This window comes from Harpia harpyja, chromosome W (assembly GCF_026419915.1).
Source record: "Harpia harpyja isolate bHarHar1 chromosome W, bHarHar1 primary haplotype, whole genome shotgun sequence".
Taxonomy (NCBI): Eukaryota; Metazoa; Chordata; class Aves; order Accipitriformes; family Accipitridae; genus Harpia; species Harpia harpyja.
The window spans coordinates 7889500-7916358 of record NC_068968.1 but is presented as its reverse complement, the minus strand read 5'-3'; the positions used below and the strand labels follow the sequence as shown (position 1 = coordinate 7916358).

Genomic DNA, 26859 nt, shown 5'->3' with positions numbered 1-26859 from the left:
CAGATATCGAAAGATGGAGGCAGTAAAGTTTGCTGCCAGCTATGTTGCTAGCTGGAAGCTATGTCAAGGTATATGGATGACAGGGAGGTAATTCGAGGAAAGCCAATATGGCTTCACCAAGGGCAAATCGTGCCTGACTAATCTGGTGGCCTTCTATGATGGAGTGACTGCCTTGATGGATAAGGGAAGAGCAACTTATGTCATCTGTCTTGACTTCTGTAAGGCCTTTGACATGGTCCCCCCAGAAGATCCTTGGTGCTAACTTGGAGAGATATGGGTTTGATGGACGGACTGTTCGATCAGTAAGGAATTGGCTGGATGGCCGCATCGAAAGAGTTACAGTCAATGGCTCAATGTCCAAATGGAGGTCAGTAACAAGCGGTGTCCCTCAAGGGTCTGTACTGGGACCAGTACTGTTTGATATCTTTATTAATGACATAGATAGTGGGATCGAGTGCACCCTCAGCAAGTTGCTGATGACACCAAGCTGTGTGGTGTGGTCAACACACTGGAGGGAAGGGATGCCATCCAGAGGGACCTTGACAGGGTTGAGAGGTGGGCCCATGCAAACCTCATGAAGTTCAACAAGGCCAAGTGCAAGGTCCTGCACCTGGGTCAGGGCAATTCCTGGTATCAATACAGGCTGGGGGATGAAGGGACTGAGAGCAGCTCTGCTGGAGTCCCCAGCACAAGAAAGACATGGACCTGTTAGAGCGGGTCCAGAGGAGGACCATGAAAATGGTCAGAGGGCTGGAACGCCTCTCCTCTGAAGAAGGCTGAGAGAGTTGGGGTTGTTCAGCCTGGAGAAGAGAAGGCTCCGGGAAGACCTTATTGCGGCCTTTCAATATATAAAGGGGGCTTATAATAAAGACAGAGAGAGACTTTTTATCAAGGCCTGTAGCGACAGGACAAGGGGCAACGGTTTTTTAAACTGAAAGAGGGTAGATTTGGATTGGACATAAGGAAGAAATGCTTTACGATGAGGGTGGTGAGACACTGGAACAGGTTGCCCAGAGAAGTTGTGGATGCCCCATCATTGGAAGTGTTCAAGGTCAGGTTGGAATGGGCTTTGAGCAACCTGATCTAGTGAAAGATGTTCCTGCCCATGGCAGGGGGGTTGGAACTAGATGATCTTTAAAGGTCCTTTCCAACCCAAACCATTCTGTGATTCTATTATCTATCAACAGGAAATGCAATCACATAGCTTTGAATGGGCTACATAACATCTTTGCTTCATTTTCCTCTTCTGGTAAATTGGGATCATAATATGTACTCACCCACTTTGCAAGGCTCTTGGAGTAGTTTATGTTTGGATCATTGTAACTTCTTAGCATTGGAAAGCACTATCTTGTCCAACCTGACTTCTAGTACAAAACGTACTATATTCATGGTCAGAAGATTCCAGATGATCAGGGACTAAGAAGTAAACCTACCTGAAGGAAAGGTACTTCAGAGAATTCTTATCTTCCAAGACAGGCAAATCTACTGGCTACAGGAGACAGATCTACCTTATTCTGAGTTGCTGCCAGGTATCCTTTCTTCACATTCAACATATTGCAGTTTTATAACTTCTACTTTAGAATTTCTTCTTTCATACCACACATCAAAAGGCATGTGGGGGTCCTCAAATGGCCCATGATCAGCTTCATAGTATCCCTTGTAGGACAGAAAGCTCCCTCTCCAAGAGTTGTGGTTGTGCATGACAGAGTGGACAGCAACAGTCACTGAAGCTGAGGCAGTCACAGTAGTGATAGGCTGGCAGTAGGCTGGTCCTGAGGCACTCATGGCACCAAACACTGGGCTTCTCATGTTATGAGAATGAGCCTTGTGGCCCAAGCAACCTCTATTGCTAGGTCCTGAATGCCATTCAGCAGAAATTTCAAAAGTGTCCCTGCAAGGACAGTAAGGATGTGGCCACAGCCCTTCTGTTGTTTCCCATTTTGGTTGTCTGCCCTGATGCCATGCCTGCTGAGTGCCAGCCTCTGGATTTGATTGCAATCTGGGATTCGACTGATACCTTGTCTCTGGCTGAACCACCTGAAAGGGAGACACATGGTTATGCCTCTGACAAAGCAAGGCAAACAAATACTACACTCTTTTATATTTTATCCCAGGAACAACATTTATAATGGTATTGTCCTGGTTCTAACTCTATAAAGGTAGTGTTCTGGAGTCTTAGAACTGTTGATTTTTCCAGACATTTTTTGTCTGAAGTTGTTAAAACCTGGAAAGCATAACTTCAGATAAACACAGGACTACAGCTGAAAATATATGCACTTCCTACATACTGCTCCATCTTTTCAAAGGGGTGGATAGCAAGCACTTGATCTTAACTGGTTCAAAAAGCAGAATTGCAGGCATTTGGAAAAGGCTCCACCCAGGGTACATACACAGGATGTTAGTGGGGTAGTTTGTACAGACTGTAGGAATCTGTTTCTGGATTTCTTTAAAAAGTGTGAAGCACAGCAGCCACATCAGTCAATAAACCGTGACCAACTTCAAATGTGGCTGTGCTTGTACCTATTTTTAGGCCTCTGCTGAACAAAAAGAGATCCACATTGCAGCTCAGCATGCAGCATCATGGGGAGCAGGAGATGGAGCTTTTTCACTTTCCTTTGAAATCGCAGTTATGCCAATCCAGTAGCAAGATGGAACAGACCCAAGATTTGATACAACCCTGAAACTTCATTTTTTCTGGGCTCTATCAATCTTTCTCCCCAAGTGAGCTGTCCAGAGAAGAGGTATATGAGATGGTGGCCCACAGGGAGCTGTGTGGAAGAGGTTTGGATCTTTTAAACCTCTCCCCACTTTCTTTCCTGGAGGTCACCCAGAACGGTCATTGACTAGACTGAGAGCTCTCTCTTGTGGCTGGTGCTAATATGATATAACAGCAATTACACATGCTGAAGACCTCAGCTTTGGTACCATAATTTTACCCCCAACTTGATTCTAAAGGAAAGCCTTCACGTCCTGTCTACAAGTGCTCCAAATTTTGGCACAGTCACAAAGCATAATCAGCCAGAAACATGAAAGAAATATTACAGCCTTCCCACAGAAATAGATTTAAATTAAAAAAAAACCAACCAAACAAAAAAATATTCTTGCCCTCCCTCCAGTCAATATGTGAGCTACTTACAGTGGATCTTGCAAAGACAGGATTCTCAGTGGCTTCCACTATTACTTGATGGACTGGTGCCCCAGAGCCTTGAGTAGCCTCATACTGATGGAGCTCTTCACTGATGCCTGACACTGAAGTTTGAGAGCTGTACTTAGAATCAGAGGAATCTGACCCATTGTTTGTGTGCCCGGGTGGCAGTGCAAACCTCACGATGCTAAGGGGTGGCTCAGAAGATGGAGTAGGTAATCTGTTTCGTCCACTGGCTGGAGAAACCTGATAATGACAATGATAATTATAATTACAAGCATTCAGTATCATTCAATTAGCATTACCCTTATTATTATTAGCACTTGGTAGAAATATTCTTTAGCCAAATACACCTTTTCATGCCATGAGAACCTTAACACTAGTTTTCTGATCAACACTGTATTACACTGAAAAAATGCATGAAAGAAAGAGAGACATGATCTCCATCTCTGGAGATGTATGCAAATAGGATTATACATATCCCTCTATGTATCATTGTCTCAGCAAGTGCATATATGTACATGAACATGCTTATACTTATAAATATACAAATAATTCCTGGACTTGCCTCCCCCCTCAGCGTGATTTCATAAATCATCTCAAATGTGTATGTATAGTATGGTTCAGTGGCTGGTTGCAGAGAGAGATGGACACACATAATTGCAATATACGCACATACATACATATATATTTGAATAAGGGACAGGCCATGTATACTGCTAGGAATATAAGAGATTATGTATTTTTGTCAAAACTGTTTTATTAACACTGTATTGGATGTATGTGGCAAGGCTTTGGTAGCAGGAGGGGGGGGTCTTCAGGGGTGGCCTCTGTGGGAAGAGGTGAGGGGCTGCCCTGTGCTGGACAGAGCCAAGTCCAGCCAGCTCCACAACAGCCCCACTGCAGGCCACAGCCAAGCCAGTCAGTGAAGCTGGTGGTGCCTCTGTGAAAACATATCTAAGAAAGGGCAGAAATCGCCAGACAGAGAGGAAAACAGCAGAGGGAACACCAAGGTCAGAGAAGGAAGAGGAGGTGCTCCATGGCACCAGAGCAGATATTCATTGCAGCCTATGGAAGACCTATGCTGGAGCAGTTATTTTTTTCCTGAAGTACTGCAGCCTGTGGGAGAGCCCACACCAGAGCAGGGGAAAAGTGTGAGAGGGGAGAAGCAGCAGAGAGAAACCACTATGTACTGATGATAATCCCCATCTCCAATCTTCCCCTGTGCTGCTTGGGTGGGGATAGAGGAGTCTGGAGTGAATGAGTGAAGTTGGGCATGGGAAAGGGGGAGGAAAGGTGTAGTTTTAATGTTTGGTTTTGTTTCTCACTACCTGAATCTATTGTAATTGGCAATAAATTAAATTAATTTTTCCCAAGTTGAGTCTGTTTTGCCCAAAACAGTAATCGGTAAGCAATCTCCCTGTCTTTATCTCGACCCATGAGCTTTTTTTATCCCTTGTCCCACTGAGGAGGGGGAGTGAGTGAGCAGGTGAGTGGGCATTTGGCTGTTAGCCAAAGTTAACCCACCACAAATACTAAGACCCAAAATAAATACATCTCAAATATTACTAGCACTGTATACATACCTTGTGTTTTATTTCTATGCACACACACGCACACATACATATATATAAACATGCAGCATAGCATTACTGATTCTAATAATGCATGATAAAGATATCCATACATAACACAATAATTGTGTTAACTGAAGTGTAGGTAATGAATAAACAAATACAAATTTGATGATAGCTATGAATCCTTTTTTGCTGGACTTGGGTTTTATACTGTAAAGTCCTCAACATCCAGGTGGAGCCTTCCACCCACCAAGATTTTTGCTTGAGCCAAGAGGGTACCACAGGGAGGGATGACTGGACTGGGGGGTGGGAGGCACCTTTTGGCAAACTTCTGGCCATGGTTATCAGGGTGTGGTCTGTGGACCACCACTGGTGTAATGTTAGTCCACACAGGCCTCCTTGGTGGTCTGAGTTAAATATTTTGAGGAAAGCAACAGAGGCAGTGGGGTAGGAAAGGAGAAGGTGTGTGTACAAAAGGAACTGTCTTTTGCAAAGTCTTAGGGAAAAGCCTGGTTTTATATTTGCATATGACATTCTGCTTTTAAAAGCTTACCTAATACCTACACTTGTATCTAGCTTGTTGATTGCAGCCTCTAAAACAATACTTATTAAAAAACATACTTTAAAACTATAAGAAAGTAGAAGAATATCAAATAAACAAACAAACATAACATTTAATAAAGATTTAAATTAAAACTAGGGCAAGAAACTTAAAGTAAAAATTTAAAAAATCCAAGAGAATTTAAAAAATAAAGAGTTTCTAGAGAAGGGGGTTGGTTGCAGGGGGAGAAATAATATTATCATTTCTTCTGTTCACCATTAGTTTTACTGACCTCAGGGTATGGTCCAAAGAGTGAAAGAAGAACAGGAAGCAGCACCAATCCATTGAGAACTCCCAAAATGGTTAAGATTGCCAAAACAGCAAAAAAATACCTGAAGTAGGGTTTAAGGGGGTGGGAGGGGGAAGAGAAGAGGCACAAATATTGTTAGAAATAAAGGATTACATACTACTGCTAAAAATATTAAAAAATACATATACTAAATTACATCTCCAATATTACTAATATTGTACTAAATAATTATATCACTTTCTTTATATATAGGGTTTTTTGGGTTTGTTTTTTTACCCTTTGGAATAGAGAATGTACATCACACAACCCAAAGTATTAGTTGATAAAAGAAAGGAAGGAAATTAAATTTGTTAATTTTCCAGACTCTGGCAGCTCGTAATGTTATTTATGAATGCATTACACAAATAGAAAAATATGGAATGTGCAGTGAATGACTGAATGGATTGAAAGCACATATACAATGAAAAGGGGCCTCCATTAGCAAAAACCCAGCAGAAGCAAACAAATAAAGAAAAGGATGTAGAAGTTAAATAATTTAGCCGAGAAGGGAAAGAATTCCACATCTCCCAGCAGCTAATCCAGCGTGAAATACTTCTGCATCTTACAGTGGAATCTCTAATTGAATCTCCAGCGTAAGGTAAGGCTTTCCCTTGCCGTTCATTAATCACAACTTTCCACCTAGAATTCTGTGAGTTACAGTTTTACTAAATAGCTCAAATTGCAGCCTTTTTACAACACAGGAACCATCTTTCTGCAAAGAAAATGCTGCCCATTCTATAGTAAGTTTCAGCATCCTACTGAGTAATAGCACTGCACAATAGCAGAATTGCATTGCAGGCTAATCTTTTGTTGAACAATTTAACACCTCTGAATACTGTTGTTTTGCATCAGCCAATTCAAGCATAAAGGCTGAAGTATTATGGAAGAAGAGGAAAGTGCACAAGTGTTTGTCCTTTCCCACCACTGAGGGCTAAGGTCTGGGATCCTTCATGAATACCAAGGTAAACCTGTCAGTAAAAGGAAAGCCTTGCTAGTTGGTATTCAGCACAGCTGGAGCTCAAACTAAATTTAAGGCTGCATTATATCTAATGATTTCAAGAACTCAGCCTTGGGTAAATTCGTGGAGGAGAAGGGGTAGGAGAAGAACTGAGGGCAAGTTTGCTACTAATGGCTCTGCTGACATTAGCTGGCAACAAACTTTACTGCCTCCATGTTTTTACATCTGATCAAATATATCAGGCTCCTGTAAAACTACAAATATCCTGCTACTGTAAACATTTTGGAATTCCTGATCTGCATTAGCAAAAATCGGTGAACCAATCTACTCCACTAAGATAAACCACCAGAACTTTATACTGGGACAGAGATCGACAACAGGCATTAAAACATTTGCATCTCATCCATCTAACATTAGGATAAACAAGAAGATTATAGCTCTGACCACTTGGTGTATACGATGTCTGTTAATTTACTTACTATTCCACACTGTTGGACTAATCTATCCCTTTCTGGAAGTTTGGGGTCATCTTCACCCACTATAACAATGCTCAGGCTCTGATAGTTTATTTTATTTTATTATTTTATTTTTTAAACAAGGTGAACTAATGTCAGATTGTGCTAGAAAACAAGAAACTGATGGGCAAAAAAGTAAAATAAAAGAAGCTGAAAAGTTGAAATGCTCATTTTATATACTAAGAGACTATCCGCTCCAAATTTTGAATGAAGGGCTGCTACAGTCTTCCATTTGCCACGATACAAAAATATGCTTGCCAAATCTTTTGTCTGTTAAGTAGGAAAGTAGCACAGCAAATATACCCCTGTAAATTTAGGCTAAATCTATGAGCAGCCTATATGTCAGTGTGTTCCATCCCTTACAAGATCAGGTCCTAAAAGAATAATTCTACCTTATTTCTTCACCACCAATAAAATAAAATAAAATATACTGACCTGAAAAAAAATACAAGTTCTATTTCAGGGCATGCAATATCTGTATAGTAATAATCCCCATGTAGGTAATGTATTTAGACCTAAGTGTAAACCTCCTACTCCCTGCTTTCTGCAAATCTCTTACATACATACATAAACAAAAAATCCTGATGAGATTTAGCAATCATTCTCTCAGTTCCTGCCTCCGACATTTTGTTGTTGTTGTCAAATGGATGTCAGCTAAGTCTGATTGCCTATCCAGTTTATGTTTGCCTAAGCAGTTAAGTCATCTTTCAGAGCATTTTTATTTGGCCCAGTTCTACCTCAGTTCTGTTTTAGGGCTAGGATTATTATTTTTTTTTCGTGCTGCAGTTTGCCACAAAGGACCTGTGTTACTTCCAAGATTAGCGATTTTGCAGAGCTCCAGAGGTTGTTTGGAATGGATTAGGATCTGTTTCATTGTACTTCTCAAATTCCCCTCAAAAGAAAAACTTGCTCTCCTCTCATACTTGACAAATTCACATTCTTAATTAAATCCACAAGAAAATGTGCCTGTAGTTCTAAACAGAAGAGCCTTCGGACTTTGCTTTACAAAATTTTAATATGAAGTTCTGTGTTCATACTTATGGTTCCCTAGCTCCCAAACAGGGCTTTTTTCCTCACCCATTTATAAATTGCTGTAAACCTCATATAAAGATAGCAAGAGAAGGCCCAGAGAGCATCAGCTGCAGTGTAATTGCAGCATGTTTGTAGCTCCATGTGTCCTTTCCAGGCAAATTGTTGTGCATATGAAAGATCTGGAAGACCTATATCTGGAAGGTTAAAGGTAAAATCCAGCTAATATTGGACAATACTAGCTGCTTCAAACTGACTTAATTCCAGAATTAGCAAACTTTGCTGAAGAGGGCCATTTTTGTTTCCCTTCATGCTGGGAGTCAGATTTTCCTGGAACAGATTTTAATACCAGCAATGAAAATACTACTATGTCTAGCATGTGACAAGGAGTTAATAAAACATAGGGAAAACAGGACCATGACGTAAGCATGCTTGACACACCATATGTAGTAATAAAATGACAGATACACTGAAATGTCTAAATGTTAAAAGCATACTTATTTTTATTTAAAAAAACAAAAAAGTCAAGACACACAAATGCTTTACCTGACAATAAAATCAAACTCCGATCCTGCGAGCATTAACACTCCAAACAGAGTGGACACAGCTCCATCCAACACTGGTGCAAACATATGTTCCAATGCAAGGACAGCCCTACGGTTCTTGTCTCCTACAGCAGTTAAAAATGCCTGTAAAACAATGAAATCCATTTCATTAGAGAGAGACGTACAGCCTTTCAAACAGCTTCTCTCTTAGTATGCGGTTTTTCACCAGTTAATTACTTCAATTTACAGTCCATTAAAGTATCTCTATAGCTGGCTAGACTTCAAGACAAGGTCTGATCCTGCAGTCATACCATATAGCCGCTGCTGAAGTCACATGACCAGAGTAAGCATTGATTACAGAGTCAGAGCCATAGTAATAATTTTGGAAACAATGCATGCCTGCACCAGTAGGCTTTTCATTTGTTTCTCTGTTTGCTTGTTTCCACACGCAAAGATTTCATTTTATAGTAAAAGCACTTCAGGTGTAAAAATTATAGGGCTATTCTTGTCACTCTCACGAGGGCATAGCTTCCATGACTGTCATGGGAAGTTTGCTGTAAAACTAGCCAATACTGATTCAGGTTTTCCTGAATACACTTGGAACAGACCAAGGACTTGCAACTTTTGCTCACGCACACAGTCACGTCCACGGTAGCATTTACTAGAGGATCAAGTCTTTCTGTCACTTTACACAGAAGTGTCCACTGATACAGCGCATTTCTCCTCACAGGTCTGAGGATCCACACTATGAGATATTATACACAGTAAGCACTCAACTGATGGAAAGTTGCCAGTGTATTCAACAGGACCAGTATAAAGTAACACTACTAAGTTGTGTGCTGCTTTTTTTACATTCCTATTTCACTCAAGATGAATGTGTGTGCAACTTTTTCTACTTCAAACCTAGCAGCACTATACTATGCCCAACTATATAGCATACTAGCTAGCAGCACTATATATGCCCAACTCTGTACCTCATCTATGACATGTCCCCGAGGCCAGTCCCCGCGGGCTGTCCCTGTGGCCAGTTCAAACCTTGGGAAGACGCATATAACCAGCCCCTAGGGAGCTCCAGCGACCAGGAGCACTGCAAACAGGGACCATCATCTGAGAGGAGCAGTGCGGAAGTTTGCGTGGAAGGGCGTGTGAGAAGGGCGGCACACTCTACCAGTTGTCAGGCTGCTGCCTGCTTACCCGCAGGCTTTGGCTATGGCCCCAGCGGTCACCCCAGCTAGCTGTTGGCTGTGCAACCCTACCCAACAGCTTGAGGTCTCCAGGGAATTAGAAGGGCTTGTCAGACAGTGCTTTGGGATCGTCAGAAGCATGGTGGCAGAGACCCGGCGAGGGCTGCACTCTGCAGCAGCCGGGAACCATCTACCTAGCCAGGCTAGCCTAGGACAAGTGGAGGCAGCCACCCAGACAGAGCATCCTATCATGGAAGCTGCTGTCCAGGTGGAGGGCTGTAGAGTCTGTACCCCACACTCCTGGGTGGAGGAGGGTGCAAGCTCCACCTGTGCAAGGTGCGCTCTGGTGGAGTCACTCAGGCAGCGGGTGGAGGAGCTGCAGGAGGAAGTCAGCAGGTTACGCTGTATTAGGGAGGGGGAACAAGAAATAGATAGAGTATTATTTGAGACTTTGCAAAAAAGAAATACTAAGGCCCCGTGGCACTGACCTCCAAGGACTACCAGACAAAGAGTGTCAACAGCGAACAGACAGCACCATGGAGAAGGAGACGCCATGGTCTCTGGTGACTCGTGGCAACAGGATATCACTTCCCCCCCCCCCCCCCCCATTTCCTCGTATGTACCAACCAGCAACATATATGAAGTCTTGGCAGTGGGTGAAGCCAATGAACAAGACTCACAGGGAGAAACTGCACCAGTTGCATACACTAAAAACTGCAAAAGGAAGTGGCAAGTGCTAGTAGTAGACGACTCTGCTGAGAGGCACCGAGGCACACCCATCAGCTGGCCTGATATACAGTCAAGGGAAGTTTGCTGCTTGCCAGGAGCCAAGATCCAGGTTGTCACAGAGAGACTGCCACAACTGGTTAAAAGCATAGACTACTATCCCCTACTTCTTTTCCATGTGGGCACCAATGACACTGTAAAGCATAACCTGGGCAAGATCAAGCAGGACTTCAGAGCCCTGGGGGCACAAGTGAAGGGGACAGGGGCCCAAGTGATCTTCTCCTCTGTCTTGCGAGTCAGGGATAGGGGTGCGGGCAGAAGTCGACGCATCATGCAGATCAACACCTGGCTTTGTGGCTGGTGTCATCGCCACGGCTTTGGCTTCCATGATCACGGGACGTTCATCGATGAATACAGCCTATTAGGGAGAGATGGGATCCACCTATCTAGAAGAGGAAGGAGAATCTTTGCTGGCAGATTGGCTGGCTTAGTGAATCGCGCTTTAAACTAAGGAACTTGGGGGGTGGGGTCCAAAGCCGTGACACTTGTGTACTCATAAGCAACAGAGTGGATGAGCGCACCTACCGGAGTAGTGAGGAATGCCCCCCGACCCTCCAAAAAGGTTCCGCCAAAAAGGTGAGACAGTCGACAGTCCAACTGAAGTGTCGCTATACCAATGCATGCAGCACGAGTAACAAACAGGAGGAGCTGGAAGCCACTGTGCAGCTGGAAAGCTATGATCTGATCGCTATCACTGAAACTTGGTGGGATGGATCACATGATTGGAGCACTGCAATCGATAGCTATAAACTGTTCAGGAGGGCCAGGCAAGGAAGGGAGGGTGGGCGGGGGGCTGCCCTCTATGTAAAAAAAAATGGATTGATTGCACAAAGCTGTCTTTGAAAAACAGCAGTGCACAGGTTGAGAGCTTATGGGTGAAAATTAGAGACCAAGCCAACAAAGGAAACCTCGTGGCTGGTGTTTACTACAGGCCACCTTATCAACGGGTGGATGTTGATGAAGCGTTCTTGCTTCAACTACAGGAAGCATCACGCTCGCAGGCTCTGATCCTGCTGGGGGTCTTCAACCACCCTGACATCCACTGGAAAAGTGGCACAGCAAGCTGCAAGCAGTCTAGGAGACTCTTGGAGTGCATTGAGGATAACTTCTTAATCCAGGTGATAGAAAGCCCAACCAGAGGAGATGCATTACTGGGCCTGTTGCTCACCAACGCAGAGGAACTTATTGGAGAGGTCAAGATTGGTAGGTAGCCTGGGCTGCAGTGATCATGCCCTGGTGGAATTCATGATCTTGAGGGATATAGGCCAGGTGAAAAGTATAGTCAAGACCCTAGAACTTAGGAAAGCGAACTTTCAGTTGTTTCCCTGTGCTCTGATCACTGAATCAGGCTATCTTCTAAAACATCACACAGCAATGACAGTGAAAGTGTAAAATTACCAGTTACTTCAAGAATTGTCCTTTTTCAAATAATATTCATCAAAAGAATTTGAAGTCCATAGTGAGGACTAAATCCCATTGGGAGATGGGCTGAGTGAGAGAGATGGGAAAGTTCCACCTTGCCTAGTGCGGTGTCGCGTTGTGGGGTGTCCCCTGCGCTTTGGGGATGTGGCGCTGTATTCGGAGATCTGCCCAGCAAGCTCCCAGATTGGAGGAGTCCCTGGGCCAAGCACTCTGTTTTGCCAGGGGCAGTTGCAGTGGCTATCAGATTCATATAGGTCAAAGATGACTTAACAGGGCATTTAATATGTTCCTGTGAAATAATATTCTGCTGGTTCATCCAAGAATTTGTGCGTTTTGAAACTTAAATCGTTATCTCTCCTTAGGCTAGCAATAGAAAGTTACAGGATGTAGTGCTGTTCAGAACAGATGGGATATTTTAGATGTTTGGGGAAGACTAAAGCTGTTTATTTTCTTGAAAAAAAATCCATTAATTTTATGGGGAATGCTTTGAAGGGGAGGAATAAATTGAGTTTTTTTACCCCTAAAGCTTTTTGGGGCTTGTGGTTGAAAACCAATTTAATTATTTTAACTCCTTTTTTTTCCCCTCATTTTGGGGAAAAAACCCAGAAGTGTTAAATCCTTACTTAGCTCTTGGTCCCTATTTTATTGCTCTGCTTTTCACAGCTTTTCAGTGGCAGACACTAGTTTGACCAAAGCAAGCCATTTTATTTTGGTTGCGGAAATATTTTACACACACACATGCACATACACACACATATATGTGCAGAATTTTGATGGAAATTTTTTGATGATTCCTGATAAAAATCACCTTCTGATTTATAAAACTTCTCTCCAAACATCTCAAAGTGCAAATAAACCTGAATGCATTTACACTCAAAGTCTAGGAATATAGTAAGTAATAGTATCCTCAGAATAAGGAAATGTTTGGGCTCAGATTTTCCAAGCTGAACAGCAGGCTAATATGAGAATCTTAACTGTGCCCAGTATCAGATACAGCTTTTTTCTCTTTGAAGTGTCCATTGGTTTTGACTGAATTTGTAGCATTCAGGAATCCAGGCATCCACATTTTTTTAATTGGCATCAGGATTTCTTTACCAAGAAGTCCATGACTGATGGAAAAAGAGTCCGACATTGCCTGACTGCTAACTGTAACCACAAGAATCATGAAATGAGTGTTGGATTAGCTTGATTTGTTTCTTTTTCTTGAACTTTAATTAATGTTTGTATTTTTTTTCCTCTGTATTTGTAAAGGGTAATAACTGAAGCAACAAAGAGGCCAAAGATGGAAAACTCTATTTCCAGAACTGCTTGAAGAGCTGCTCAAAGTTGTGGAAAAGGACATGCTGCATCAGGACAACAATTCACTGTTACTGTAACTTATTGTATTATTTTGTTAAATATTTAAAGATGTGCACATATGTAATATACAAAAGAACATTGTAAAGTAGTATAATCTGGAGTCATTTGCCTCTAGTTAGTAGAGTGGGGACAATTTTGGTTTTGCTCTGTACTTATTGTATATTCATCTCTTTGCCACAAGTAAACTTAATCTAGTTCTAAATTTCAGCATAAATTGCTGCTGCTTAAATATTGTATGATTTACTTGTATAATTCTATGCAAATATTGCTTATGTAATAGGATTTTTTTCTGTAAAGGTACATGCTTGTTTAAAATATTTTAAATTTGCATATCACAACCCTGTGGTAGTATGAAATGTTACTGTTAACTTTCAAACACGCTATGCGTGATATTTTTTTAAAATAAGCAGATATGAAGAAAAGCATGTTAATCTTGGAGACTTAAATAGGTTTAGCTGTGTGCAGGTTTTGTTTTGCTGTGTGTATTGATGTGTGCATCTGGAAGCATGCATGTCAGTGTGCGTATGTTCCCAGTGTACTGTAGTTTCTCTTTTACTGTATGGCAACCCTTAATGGGCTTATGAACCCACTGATGCTGGTGTGAGTCTGGCTTTCCCTGTTAGTAGGCACTAGTGAAAACCGCATTGGTGTTTACCAACACGTACCATAGACTACCATCATCAAAGGGCCAAGATAAAATAGAAGAGAAGACAGGAAGTCAGAGTTCAGGAGTGTGGTTCAGTTTCCTGCTCTATTAATGACTTGGTACACGTGATTTTGGTCAAGTCACGTAATTGCCCTGTACCTCAGTTTCTCAATCTGTAAAATGGGTATAACTGTACTTACCTACCTCCCAGGAGAGTTGTGAGGCTTAATTACTGTTTGCAAAAGTGTTTTGATATTTTTCATAAACAGTGCCAAGTAAGTGCAAATGCTATAACCATTCTTCTTTCACTTCAAAAGGTGCTGGATATTGGGAGGTGCTGGTGGTTATAGAAATTCGGTGAGCATATGCCTTATTTTGATATTGATACTGTTAACTATGAGTGGCATTAGAAGCTAAATAATCTAGTTTTTTGTTGGTAAGCCACAGCTCAGCTGTGTCCTTATAGCATTCAAAGCAGTATCCTGTGTCACCTTATTTTAATGGCAGGAAAGAAGTTAATAGTAAGTGAGAAAAATCAAATGGAAGGATGAAAAAAAAAAATCTTATATTTTTACTTATTAAATATCAATGACTTTCTGTTGGATCCAGGACTCTAATGAATGACACTTAAGACCTGGTATGTTTTTTTCTCTGTTGTTTTGATTGTTTTTTCCCACACTGCATTGGCACTTTTAATTAAAACAGCTAAACCGGGATCTCTTTGTGAAACTAATTTAGCTTTTTTTTTGTTGCAGCCCAGAAAGCCAGTCATATCCTGGGCTGCATCAAAAGAAGTGTGGCCAGCGGGTCGAGTGAGGTGATTCTCCCCCCTCTACTCTGCTCTCATGAGACCCCTCCTGGAGTACTGAGTCCCATTCTGGGGTCTCCAGTACAAGAAAGACATGAACCTGTCTAGAGGAGGACCACGAAAATCGTCAGAGGGCTGGAACGCCTCTCCTCTGAAGAAAGGCTGAGAGAGTTGGGGTTGTTCAGCCTGGAGAAGAGAAGGCTCCGGGAAGACCTTATTGCGGCCTTTCAATATATAAAGGGGGCTTATAATAAAGACAGAGAGAGACTTTTTATCAAGGCCTGTAGTGACAGGACAAGGGGCAACGGTTTTAAACTGAAAGAGGGTAGATTTGGATTGGACATAAGGAAGAAATGCTTTACGATGAGGGTGGTGAGACACTGGAACAGGTTGCCCAGAGAAGATGAAGATGTGGGATGCCCCGTCATTGGAAGTGATGATGGTCAAGGTCAGGTTGGAATGGGCTTTGAGCAACCTGATCTAGTGAAAGATGTTCCTGCCCATGGCAGGGGGGTTGGAACTAGATGATCTTTAAAGGTCCCTTACAACCAAAACCATTCTATGATTTTATGTTCCCAATATTTGGCCATCTCCAGTGTGCTAGGATCCCCTTTTGTTGTCAGCTCCTTTCACTGTCACCAGATCCTCTCAGTAGTCTACCAGTCCTCCTGTTGAGTCTAAAAGGTCTATTAAATCCCCATCCAATTTCTCTCCATCTCTCGCCCCATTTTCTAGCCCCCTCCTTTCATTTCTTTTTTGATTGCTATGGTACTAATATACTAGAGATTATAGTCGGCTACAAACATCTTTTTCCTGAGATGATATTATATTGACCAGATTCACCCATTCTTACATTTTAATACAGTTCTTCTGAAAAATGGATTAGAATAGTCTTATAGGAAAATGATTTATGCTGAGTGTGTGAAGAGACCTTTCTGTATGTAATGTTGAGAGTTCTGAGATATAACACTACTAAGAACAGGTAAATGGAAAATGTTTTAAAACATGGGTAGCTTTTCATTTGTAGTATATAAACATTTAAATTCTGAAATTCCCCAATTTCTAAGAAAATATCTGAGAACTCCAACTTAGTATTAAAATTGCTTAATTGGCAGAAAATAGAAATCAGGTCTTTGTCTAAGCTTATCCTTAACATTGCATAGATCAGCACTGCCACTGTCAAATGTGAACACAGAAAAATAGCCCTTTACTCTAGTCTTGGTCACCAAATAAATGCATAATGAGCATCCACAACTGCTCTCTTGCAAGAAAACTGTCATTTCCCTGCACTTCTGTACATCAGGTTGACTAAGCTGGATGATTAGGTGCACTCTAGATTTGGACACCTAACTTTGAAAATGTTGAAAATGTTTATATAAAACATTCAAACATTTTTTTCCTCTCTGCTTCTCTTTATTACATTGGAAAACTCTTTCCCTACAGATTGCACATTTGAGCCCATTATTAATAGCTGATGGGTTTTGAAAGAAGAATTCAAATAATTTAAATTTTAGTGGTCCAGAGAGATTAAATGACATTATATGATTTTGAATATCTCCCTTGAAATGTGTCTTTACCACAAGATACAGATTTTACATACAAGAGGGCATAAACAGCTACATAGCACTGAGAGTCAACAACAGCGAGGCTGCAGATAATGAGTGGGAGAGTGTGGCCTAAAATAGTGATTATTAAGAGCTCTTCTTTGTCTATGTATTTGTATAGCTCACACAACCAGATACCACATTTACCCATGATCTTAATCACAGTCTTCAAAAAGCATTATTAAATACTAAAATACTGTTATGTATTCCCTCTTATCTTCTAGGAGACTGACTCAATAGTTAGGAACTACTTCATCAGATCAGATGTACTCTACCATGAAAATTCAAATGGCACACAAAACTTTGTGCGAGGTTTATGACTGATACTCTTCTGAGAATCATGTCACTGACTTAGGAGTCTAAGTAAGGATTTGGAATATTAACAGTCACCATTTTATTTTAAAATACTTTGAAAATGCTTTCTAGTTTTACATACCAAAGCAATATGAACAGTGAATTCCACACCAATGCCAACAGAAGCAACCAGGATAACCACAGGCACTGCACTCAGCTTTATTCCAATTAGACCCATTATGCCAAACAGCTCCACAGTCATCAGAGCCAGCACCACCACCTAGATGATTTCAAACAGCCGTTAGTAACTTCTCATAGTCTAGACAAATGAAAAGGAAGGATATTTCAAAACAACATGGGGACTATAAAACATATCCCTCAGATCAGTCCTCCTCTTATCCCCAAAGACAAGCCATTTTTCCTTATTACATCGTGCTCAATGGCAATGACCCTCTAAGGAGTTAGTTTAAATTATTATCCCAAGAACCAGTTAAAAGATCAAGCATCGCTTTTCTATTGATAACAATTTATCAATGTGATTTGAAAAATAATTTTTTTCTTCCTTCTCATGGATACCCACTGGAAGATAAATTTTCTGGTTTTCACCTGTTTCTCTGACAATCCTTCTAGAAAAACTAACTTTCAAATAACTGCATTGGAATTCTTTTTGTAGTACTCCAAATGTAAGTGAGGATGACTCCAGAGTAGGTTTAAAGCCCAGAAGAAAGTGAATGTCATAATTAGCTGATGAGTCTCGGGTTACAGAGGGCCTTCGAGCTTTAAAGATACTTGGAGGGATTGACATGGACAATGCAAATAGTTAAATCCAAAGGAAAGCTTTTATTTTTCTTTCATGTAAAAAATAAGGGAGGGGAGGAAATCTGTGGAATCAACTTTGAAGTTTCTAAAGCCAAGCAGGAAAAAGAGACAAACTTATAAAAGCAATGGCGGACTCTGAAAATAAACCACCTTTCCAAGGGAAAAAAGTATGCACTGTAATAAATGATTTTATAAGCTAATGAATCAAGAAAAATAACATAAATTGCTTAAGTGCTATGAAAAATATTCTAGACTAAACATTTACCTTTTAATATACTTGCCATATAAACATATATTACAAAAACTAGTAACTGTTTTACACTTTTCTAAACCATGCAACATTTACAAAACCATGCACATTTTATAAACCATACAACAGTTTATGGAATTTAAACATAGGAACATCATCATCCAATTTAACTTGAATGTTTACTATGACGCTTATGGTGCCTTGCAGAAAGCATGGAGGAGTATTCTCTTCAATTTATAATTTTATAACTCTTTCTCCTCAATAGCCCAGTTACACGCTTTTCTCAGTGTGTACTGTACAACCTAAGCATGTCAGTATTTCCAGAAAGACTGCATTCAGAAATCAGTGGGCAAATTTACAGGCAAGTAAGTCACAAGCAACTGCCTTGAAAACTAACAGTCTGATATATAGGAGGAAGGAAAAACTAAATAGAAATAACTTTAATATTTAATAACGTTCCTAATTTTCCTCTGTGCATTTCTCATGATAATGTGCATCTGAACAAGGGCAAAAGTTCACGTAACCTTATAAGAAACCTTTAAAGCTGCAAAAAGGTGGCCAAAGGATTAAGGTTATTAAGGTTTGTACCTTTAGCATGAACTCTACCCCCTCAAGTTGAATAAATATATAATGAATGATGCAATATACATACTCCATTAGAGACCCAGACATAAACAAAACCTTCCTGACTACAGCAAGAGCTATGCTGAAAGCAATTTGACTTCAACAAAGACCCTTATAATAAACTTACAATGATGCCAGACGTCCAAGGGTTCAGGAGGAAGAGGGCACACACCAGAAACGTGCAAGCCAAAACCACACTAATGGATAAGAGGAGCCAGTGACGAAGCCCAATATACTGCTCCCAAAATAGAAATGGGTAACCATTTGGGTAGCTGGCAACCCCCAGGCCAGCATAGTTATTACAGATAGCTCTCACTTTCTTGATAGCTTCCACAAAGTCAGAAGTTTCACGCAATCCATTGAGGTAGAAAGGAAACTGAGCATATTCTATGGGCTCAGCTGCTGGAACTAGGAAAAGGATAGCAATGTTTTAATGTGTTTGGGAAGAAGGAGATACACAGAGAGCATGATTAACAAGACACTTGTTCTCTATAGCAATATGCTTAAAGGTGTTAAATTTAAATTTTGCATCTTTGGAACAACTGACGCTTTAAAAACACTAAATACAGGAGATTACTATATTTGAGATGAACACGGCCTGTTATCAAGTCCCCAAACCATTCTATATAATTTAACAACTACAGATATAGTTCAATATATGTATTTAATCTTCACCAGCCTTCTACTGAATACCTGCCCTAGGGTTTGGATACACTGAAGCACAGCTAGCTTGTTACCTAAGCACATTTTCAAGAGCACCAGTCCTCCCCCACGTCCTCTCCCATTCCCCCCAGTGTCCAACAAGCAATCCTCCCAATAAATTCAAAGCTGAAGCAAAGCAAGGCAAACCAGCATTACTGCTCAGGATGCAAAACAGTGAACAGCACAGAGTGGGAGGGACAGAAGGAGAACACCCACTCACACAGACTGCTCCCCTAAATAGCTCTTGTACCATATCGGTGTTGGTAGCTTATACATATGAGCTAACTTGATAAAATTTCCTTACATATTAAAAATTGAGGATAAACATGATGTAATCTCAGTGATGAAATTCAGGAATTTCATGCAATCTCCAGGTTTCTCTCACATATGGAACTATCAGATGACATTAAAAAGCAATGCTTATTATAAGTTTTTAGAGCTTTGCTAGAAACTGTTATAAAACTCATTTTTCAACATGATAAAACCCTTCAGTGGTGCCACATTACACTAGATTCCACAACTGCATTTGTCTCCTGAGGCTACAGAGTAGCACAATATATTGTTCTGTTTATGCTTCTGAGCCCTATATAGCATCACCCAACTATACAGTTACTAGGTCTTGAAGGAAGGAGTGAGAGCACCTATATAAACTGTAAAACATTAAGATGAAATGTTACTTACTTCTCAGCCTTGTTTCTGGCATATAGTCTGCTTTGTCATGGACCCATTCTGGGCGGTGAGGCCGGATGTTGGCTTGTGAGGCAGCATAGGCCACAGGGTCATTGCTAACCCAGGCTGTCAGGTAGACGTAGAAAGCATTTGGGTTAATGATTCCATCTGCATCCACCAAACGCTGTTTAGTCAACTGCAAAATGGAAAGATCAGAAGGCATTCAGAATGAGTTTTGCTTTCAGGGCTCTTGCTGCAAAGCTTATGACAAAAAGCCTAGAGATGCGACACACACATATAGGAGGGGGGAAAGAAAAAGACAAACAGCATGAACTTTCACTTGAAGTGACTTACCAGCAAACTATTTGTCGTGGTTTAACACCAGCCAGCAACTAAGCACCACGTAGCCGCTCACTCACTCCCCCCCACCCAGTGGGATGGGGGAGAAAATCGGGAAAAGAAGCAAAACCCATGGGTTGAGATAAGAATGGTTTAATGGAACAGAAAAGAAGAAACTAATAATGATAATGATAACACTAATAAAATGACAACAGCAATAATGAAAGGATTGGAATGTACAAATGATGCGCAGTGCAATTGCTCACCACCCGCCGATCGACACCCAGCTAGTCCCTGAGCGGCGATCCCCCGCCCCCACTTCCCAGTTCCTATACTAGATGGGACGTCACATGGTATGGAATACCCTGTTGGCCAGTTTGGGTCAGCTGCCCTGGCTCTGTCCTGTGCCAACTTCTTGTGCCCCTCCAGCTTTCTCACTGGCTGGGCATGAGAAGCTGAAAAATCCTTGACTTTAGACTAAACACTATTTAGCAACAACTGAAAACATCAGTGTTATCAACATTCTTCGCATACTGAACTCAAAACATAGCACTGTACCAGCTACTAGGAAGACAATTAACCCTATCCCAGCTGAAACCAGGACACTATTGTTTGACAATAAAGAAAAATCTAAATAACTACAGTGACAGTGGAAAGTGGTTATTTATAAACTAATATTTATATAATATTTATAACAACCACTAAATTAGCAGATGGTTCCAGAATAGACTGAACCAATTAAATCTGAATTCCAAAAGACTATCTGTAGCTGAGGGTGAAAACCAACCAAATTGGAGAAACATATTTTAAAGAAAGGGGAAAAAAACTTAGCAAGAGTCCCTATACATGCCTGTGTGCAGTTAACCTCTGTTGTTAACATTGAAGGAAAGCTATAAAAATAAAACAACATCTGTATAAATTTTTCTAACATTTGTCTCTTATGACCTATATATTTCAGAAAATGCCCAGTGCCGAAAAAAACAAAAAGTGCACTGTGTTATTTGGGTTACTGCTGGCAAATGTATCTGTGGGGTAAACAGCTGTGGTACACTTCTAGGGTTCTGCAGCCAAATACTGCACAGCTAGAGCTCTGACAGAGGACTCTGTGGATTAAAAGTATTACTGGGGTTTTTTTTTGTTTTGCTTTGTTTATTTAAAATTCTGGCTTGGCTCCAGTTTCAGGTCTTTTTAATGAAATGAAGAGCAACAGTGACAGCAGTTAAAAAAAAAAAAGCAACCCCCCCTCCCCAAAAACTAGATTCCAAGGATCTGCAGGATCCACAGGATATGCAACAACTGTATGTCTTCAAGCTGTCTTTGGAATTGCATAGCACAGCACTCAGCCCTTGTGGGTGCACCACACTTTTCTTCCTCCCAGGCACAGGAAATTGTATCAGCAGCTGTAGTCCAATCACATTTGTTCTGCAGTGTATGTGGTACACACTGCTAAACAAAATCTCACTAAAGGTTTTCTCCTTGGCTCCCTACCTTTGCTAAATTCATAGCCGAAGCATCATTCAAACCTGACAGCATGCTGCATGTTGCCATATAGCAGTGTGTTTTACACACCATAGTAACTCAACAATGTAATTCGTAAATCTGTCACCTTTAATGCCAGCAAAAAAAGAAAATAAGCAGATCTGCCGAGAAGCTCACTAGAGAGACTATTTTCTGCCTGAAAGCACAGAGAGTCAGTGATGATTCTAGGAGAGGAGAAGCTAGGTTACTGCAGAATTTTTTCTTAAGAAGTTTAAAATCAAATTTTGGCATAAGGAGTCAAACCCAGTGTTTCACCTACCTATGTGATAATAAAAAGCAGCAAATGCAGTCATATGCTGTGATAACCTTATGAAAGAAGCTCAGATGTATTTTATTTAGGCAGCTCAACCAACTGTCATTCTCAGTTCTACTACAGTATATCTATATTTAGTAATGACAGTACAATAATATTGTACAGCATATAGTTATTTCAGTCCCCTTCCATTCACTATCATTCATAAACATCTTTCTTTAAAATGTGTATTTTGAATAAATTGGTAGGAACTAACCAAATAATTGCAAATGCTAGATTCAAAGCCACAGCAGAAGGCTGAGCAAAGATCATCCCTATAAACAAATCTGATTCAAATCAGGAACGATGCCACTTAGGGCAACAAGGCTAATACTGGCTGTATGTCGGGCATAGAACCAGGCTCCATCTACCTTTGGATGCAGAGTAGCATCTTCCACACCAATTGCAGTGGAAACTGCATGTGTGTGTATATGAGACAGGAACAGCATTTAACGCACGCCAGCCAATAATCACCAGACAGGCATTCCTGGTGTTGATTTTAAATACTTCTCAACACAGGACAGACTCTGCAGCTAACATGTAGCTCAAGCAAAGTCAGCAAGGCTATGCAATTAGGTACAACTCAGGAACTTCAATTCATCAAGATAAAAAAAGAGGCTATGGCATGCTCCTTGCATCTCCCCCAACTCCTGACGGATTGTGCATTCCTGTATAAACCAATATAGACTCTGATACAGTACCTGGCTGATGTCAATGGGCTTTGCTCGGTTGCCTGTTTGCACCAAGAGTTTGTAAGCCAGAACAGCATCGTCGGATCCATTTTCATAATTGTTGTAAGTGATTTTCCCAGCTTCCCAGTCACTGTCAAAAGCATGCTGAAGTCCTAAAGAGTTGAGGAAGGTGTGAGGAAGATAGATAGAACAAGCAGATTAGAAATCGATCTTTGAAACAAATTTCAGTAGGAAGAAACAATAATAATGAATATTTTTAATATAAACTGTGACTATCTATAGCTGAAGCAGGAAGAAAATTATCCATCTGCTGCCTCCTAAATTTGGGCTCCCCACCTCATGGTCAGTGTGTGGGAAGGTAAAAGTACCAGTTGCATGTCCAGTACTTCCTCCAAAGAAAGGCAGGAGAAGCAAGAAGGTGCAAGGGAAAAGCCTCAAGACTCTTCCCACATTGCTGACAAGCAAAAGTGAGCTAGCAAAAGGGAGATGCAATCTGCACTGGAATAATGAGTTTCCTCTCAAGGCAAAAGGGAGAGTGGGGATGGGATTAGGACTCTCAGGTCCACTGGCCTTCTCAGAGCCATTCCTGAGTTCGCATAGCCTCATCACTGCCTCAGCACAAGGCTGGATGTGAGAGTGCAACCTAGCACTCTGCTTGTACACTTATGCAGGGAAGAGTCAAAGTTGTCTAGAATAAAAAGCATTTTTCTTCATGAACTACAGTTCCAGAGTCACCCCACTCAACTGTGCTGGTTGTGGCTGGGATAGTTAATTTTCTTCATAGTAAATAGTATGGGGCTATGTTTTGGATTTGTGATGAAAACAGTGTTGATAATACAGAGATGTTTTCATTATTGCTGAGCAGTGCTTACAGAGTCAAGGCCTTTTCTGCTCCTCATATCACTCCACCAGCAAATAGGCTGGGGGTGCACAAGAAGTTGGGAGGGGACACAGCTGGGACAGCTGACCCCAACTGACCAAAGGGATATCCCATACCATATGACATCATGCTCAGTATATAAAGCTGGGGGAAGAAGAAGGAAGGGGGTCTGTTCAGAGTGATGGCATTTGTCTTCCCAAGTAACCGTTACACATTATGGAGCCCTGCTCTCCTGGAGATGGCTGAACACCTGCCTGCCAATGGGAAGTAGTGAATGAATTCCTTGTTTTGCTTTGCTTGCACACGTGGCTTTTGCTTTACCTATTAAACTGTCTTTATCTCAACCCATGAGTTTTCTCACTTTTACCCTTCTGATCCTCTCCCCCATCGCACCGGGGGGAGTGACTGAGTGGCTGTGTGGTGCTTAGTTGCCGGCTGGGGTTAAACCACGAAAATTACTCTTTCATATACACCCTCCTCAAAACAAAGCTGAAGTCTCACCCTGACATAGATGGTGCCAACACAGAAGGGGCTGAGTTCAGCCCTGATTTAACCTCACTGGCTACCGTGGAGTTAAAACCAGGGAGAGATTTAGTCCATTACCCAGAAGAGAAATACGCTCTCCATATTCCCCCCTCCCTCACCAAAATCCTGGCCAAGCACATTCAACCACAGAAGGGGACACACCCCACTCATTAATTGTCTGGGGCTACTGCAGAGCACTGAGGCAATAATTTCTATGATACAACCAGAAATTCGACTACAAGGGGAAAAAAACCCACCACACTCAAACTTTCAACTTCAAACAGCAACTCAGTTGCTTCTTGAGCACAGTGTGAGTGCTCAGTTTGTTCCATGTGTTCAAATTGTGTACCTAATACAAGTCATAGGTTCTGTTGCCAGCACATGTAAAGATCACAGCCAACAGCTATTCACTCTTAACTGTTATTTTCCTCTTTGCCTCCCTTTAAAGGGGAGGGAATACTTCACAGCACAAATTTGGATCAGATTTAGAACAGGAAGCCACAGCCCAGTACAAGGTTCTCTGAGAACAGATCACAAACTCCATGTTCATGGAAGGGAGGGAAAAGGCTTGGGGCAGGGTGGTGGTGGAAGAAATCACCAACCCACCTCACAGCTGCACTGAGGAGCTGTAGTGAACATCATTACAGATAAGATAGGTTAGCCACAGCTGTAAGGAGATAAGAGTGTTGGAAGAGAAAACACAACCTTACTGACACCATCTCAGGGCCTGAGTATTCATTTTGATTTATAAATTTTTCCCTCCTCCCTTAGAAAACTGCCTCCCAGGTCATCGTACAAAATCGTATCCACTTGTAAAGCCAACAGGTTGAGAACAAAGCGATGAAATAAGCCTGCCAAACCTGCTATGTGCAGCCCTTCAGCACCTGCCCAGAAAGATGATAATTTAACAGTAGATATTCTGACATCATTGAAGGGACTTCAAAGTCCCCTTTAAGAAAATGCTGTTTGTTGGTGCCCTTGGAGTGGGGAAAATATTATTTAGGAAGTGTGAGGTCACTCTATTATCTTCGAATGATCATGGAGATTGGGAGGAGTGCCTGAGGACTGGAGGAAAGCAAATGTCACTCCTATCTTCAAGAAAGGCAAGAAGGAAGACCCAGGGAAGTACAGACCAGTCAGCCTCACCTGGGAAAGTGATGGAACAGCTAATCCTGGGAACCATTCCAGGCATGTGAAGGACAAGAAGGTAATCGGGAGCAGTCAGCATGGCTTCACAAAGTGGAAGTCATGCTTGACCACCCTGATAACCTACAATGAAATGACTGGCTTGGTAGACAAGTGGAGATATTATCTACCTTGACTTGAGAAAGGCCTTCGACACTGTCTCCCATAAGATTGTCATAGAGAAGCTGATGAAGTATGGGCTGGATGAGCAGACAGTAAGGTGGGTTGGAAACCGGCCAAATGGCCGGGCCCAGAGGGTGGTGATCAGTGCCACAAAGTCTAGTTGGAGGCCAATAACTAGTGATGTACCCCAGGGGTCAATATACTGGGTCCAGTCCTGTTCAACATCTTCATTAATGATCTGGAGGATGGGGCAGAGTGTACCCTCAGCAAGTTTGCTGATGACACAAAACTGGAAGGAGTGGCTGATAGGCCAGAGACTTGTGTTGCCATCCAGAGGGACCTCAACAGGCTGGAGAAATGGGCAGGCAGGAGCCTCATGCAGTTCAACAAAGGGGAAGTGCCAAGTCCTGCACCTGGAGAGGAACAACCCCATGCACCAATATATGCTGGGGGCCACCCAGCTGGAAAAGAGCTTGGCAGAAAAGGACCTGGGGGTCCTGGTGGACACCAAGTTGAACATGAGCCAGCAATGTGTCCTTGCAGCAAAGAAGGCTAATGGTATCCTAGGCTACATTAGGCAAAGTATTGCCAGCAGGTTGAGGGAGGTGATCCTTCCCCTCTACTCAGCACTGGTGAGGCCACACCTGGAATGCCGTGTACAGTTCTGGGCCCCCCAGTACAAGAGAGATATGGAGCTACTCGGAGAGAATCCAGCGCAGGGCTGCAAAGATGATTAAGGGACTAGAGCACTTCATATATGAGGAAAGACTGAGAGAGCTGGGACTGTTTAGCCTGGAGAAGAGAAGGCTCGGGGGGGATCTCATCAATGTATATGAATACCTGAAGAGAGGGTGCAAAGAAGACGGAGCCAGGCTCTTTTCAGTGGTACCTAGTGACAGGAGAAGAGGCAATGGGCACAAATGGAAACACAGGAGGTTCTGTCTGAACATAAAGAAAAACATTTTTCCTGTGAGGGTGACAGAGCACTGGAACAGGTTGCCCAGAGAGGTTGTGGAGACTCCATCCTTGGAGATATTTAAAAGCCATCTGGACATGGTCCTGGGCAACTGGCTTGAGGTTGAGCAGGGGTGTTGGATCAGATGACTTCCAGAGGTCCCTTCCAATCTCAACCATTCTGTGAAGTGCAGAAATATAAATCCATGCTTTGCAAATACAGCTCTAACTCCATTTCAGTCTTTTAGAAAGTGGTTATGTGAAAGCATTTGTGCTATCATAATAGTCATATAAAAGATCACTTTGGGAGTTAAGAGGAGGCTGTTGAAGAAGAATGTAGGAAAAAAGGAGAGCCCTTCAAAGGGCAGCTTAAGAGGAGCAGACAAGTTGCTATGCTGGACAATATTTGGAGGCAGAACTGTTAGACTAATATCAAACTCCTGACACAGGGCTAAGCAGACACACAATACCAAATATATGCATTTGCATGCAACATTACCAATT

At 41.7% G+C, this 26859-nt stretch overlaps 1 protein-coding gene across 2 annotated transcripts in view; it reads right to left on the bottom strand.

Annotated features, from left to right (window-relative positions):
- Nucleotides 1–940: 940 nt before the first annotated feature.
- Nucleotides 941–26859, bottom strand: part of LOC128136072 (protein patched homolog 1-like) — a 97401-nt gene continuing 71482 nt past the window's right edge. For both annotated transcript variants that reach the window (XM_052775158.1, XM_052775159.1), the window contains 8 exons: nucleotides 22698–22840; nucleotides 19839–20022; nucleotides 18583–18863; nucleotides 16905–17042; nucleotides 8661–8803; nucleotides 5556–5655; nucleotides 3137–3391; nucleotides 941–2037 (listed from right to left, as the gene is read on the bottom strand). In XM_052775158.1, coding sequence (XP_052631118.1) covers nucleotides 1510–2037; nucleotides 3137–3391; nucleotides 5556–5655; nucleotides 8661–8803; nucleotides 16905–17042; nucleotides 18583–18863; nucleotides 19839–20022; nucleotides 22698–22840 — 1772 coding nt within the window. In that variant the 3' untranslated portion in view covers nucleotides 941–1509. The remainder of the gene's footprint in view (nucleotides 2038–3136; nucleotides 3392–5555; nucleotides 5656–8660; nucleotides 8804–16904; nucleotides 17043–18582; nucleotides 18864–19838; nucleotides 20023–22697; nucleotides 22841–26859) is intronic.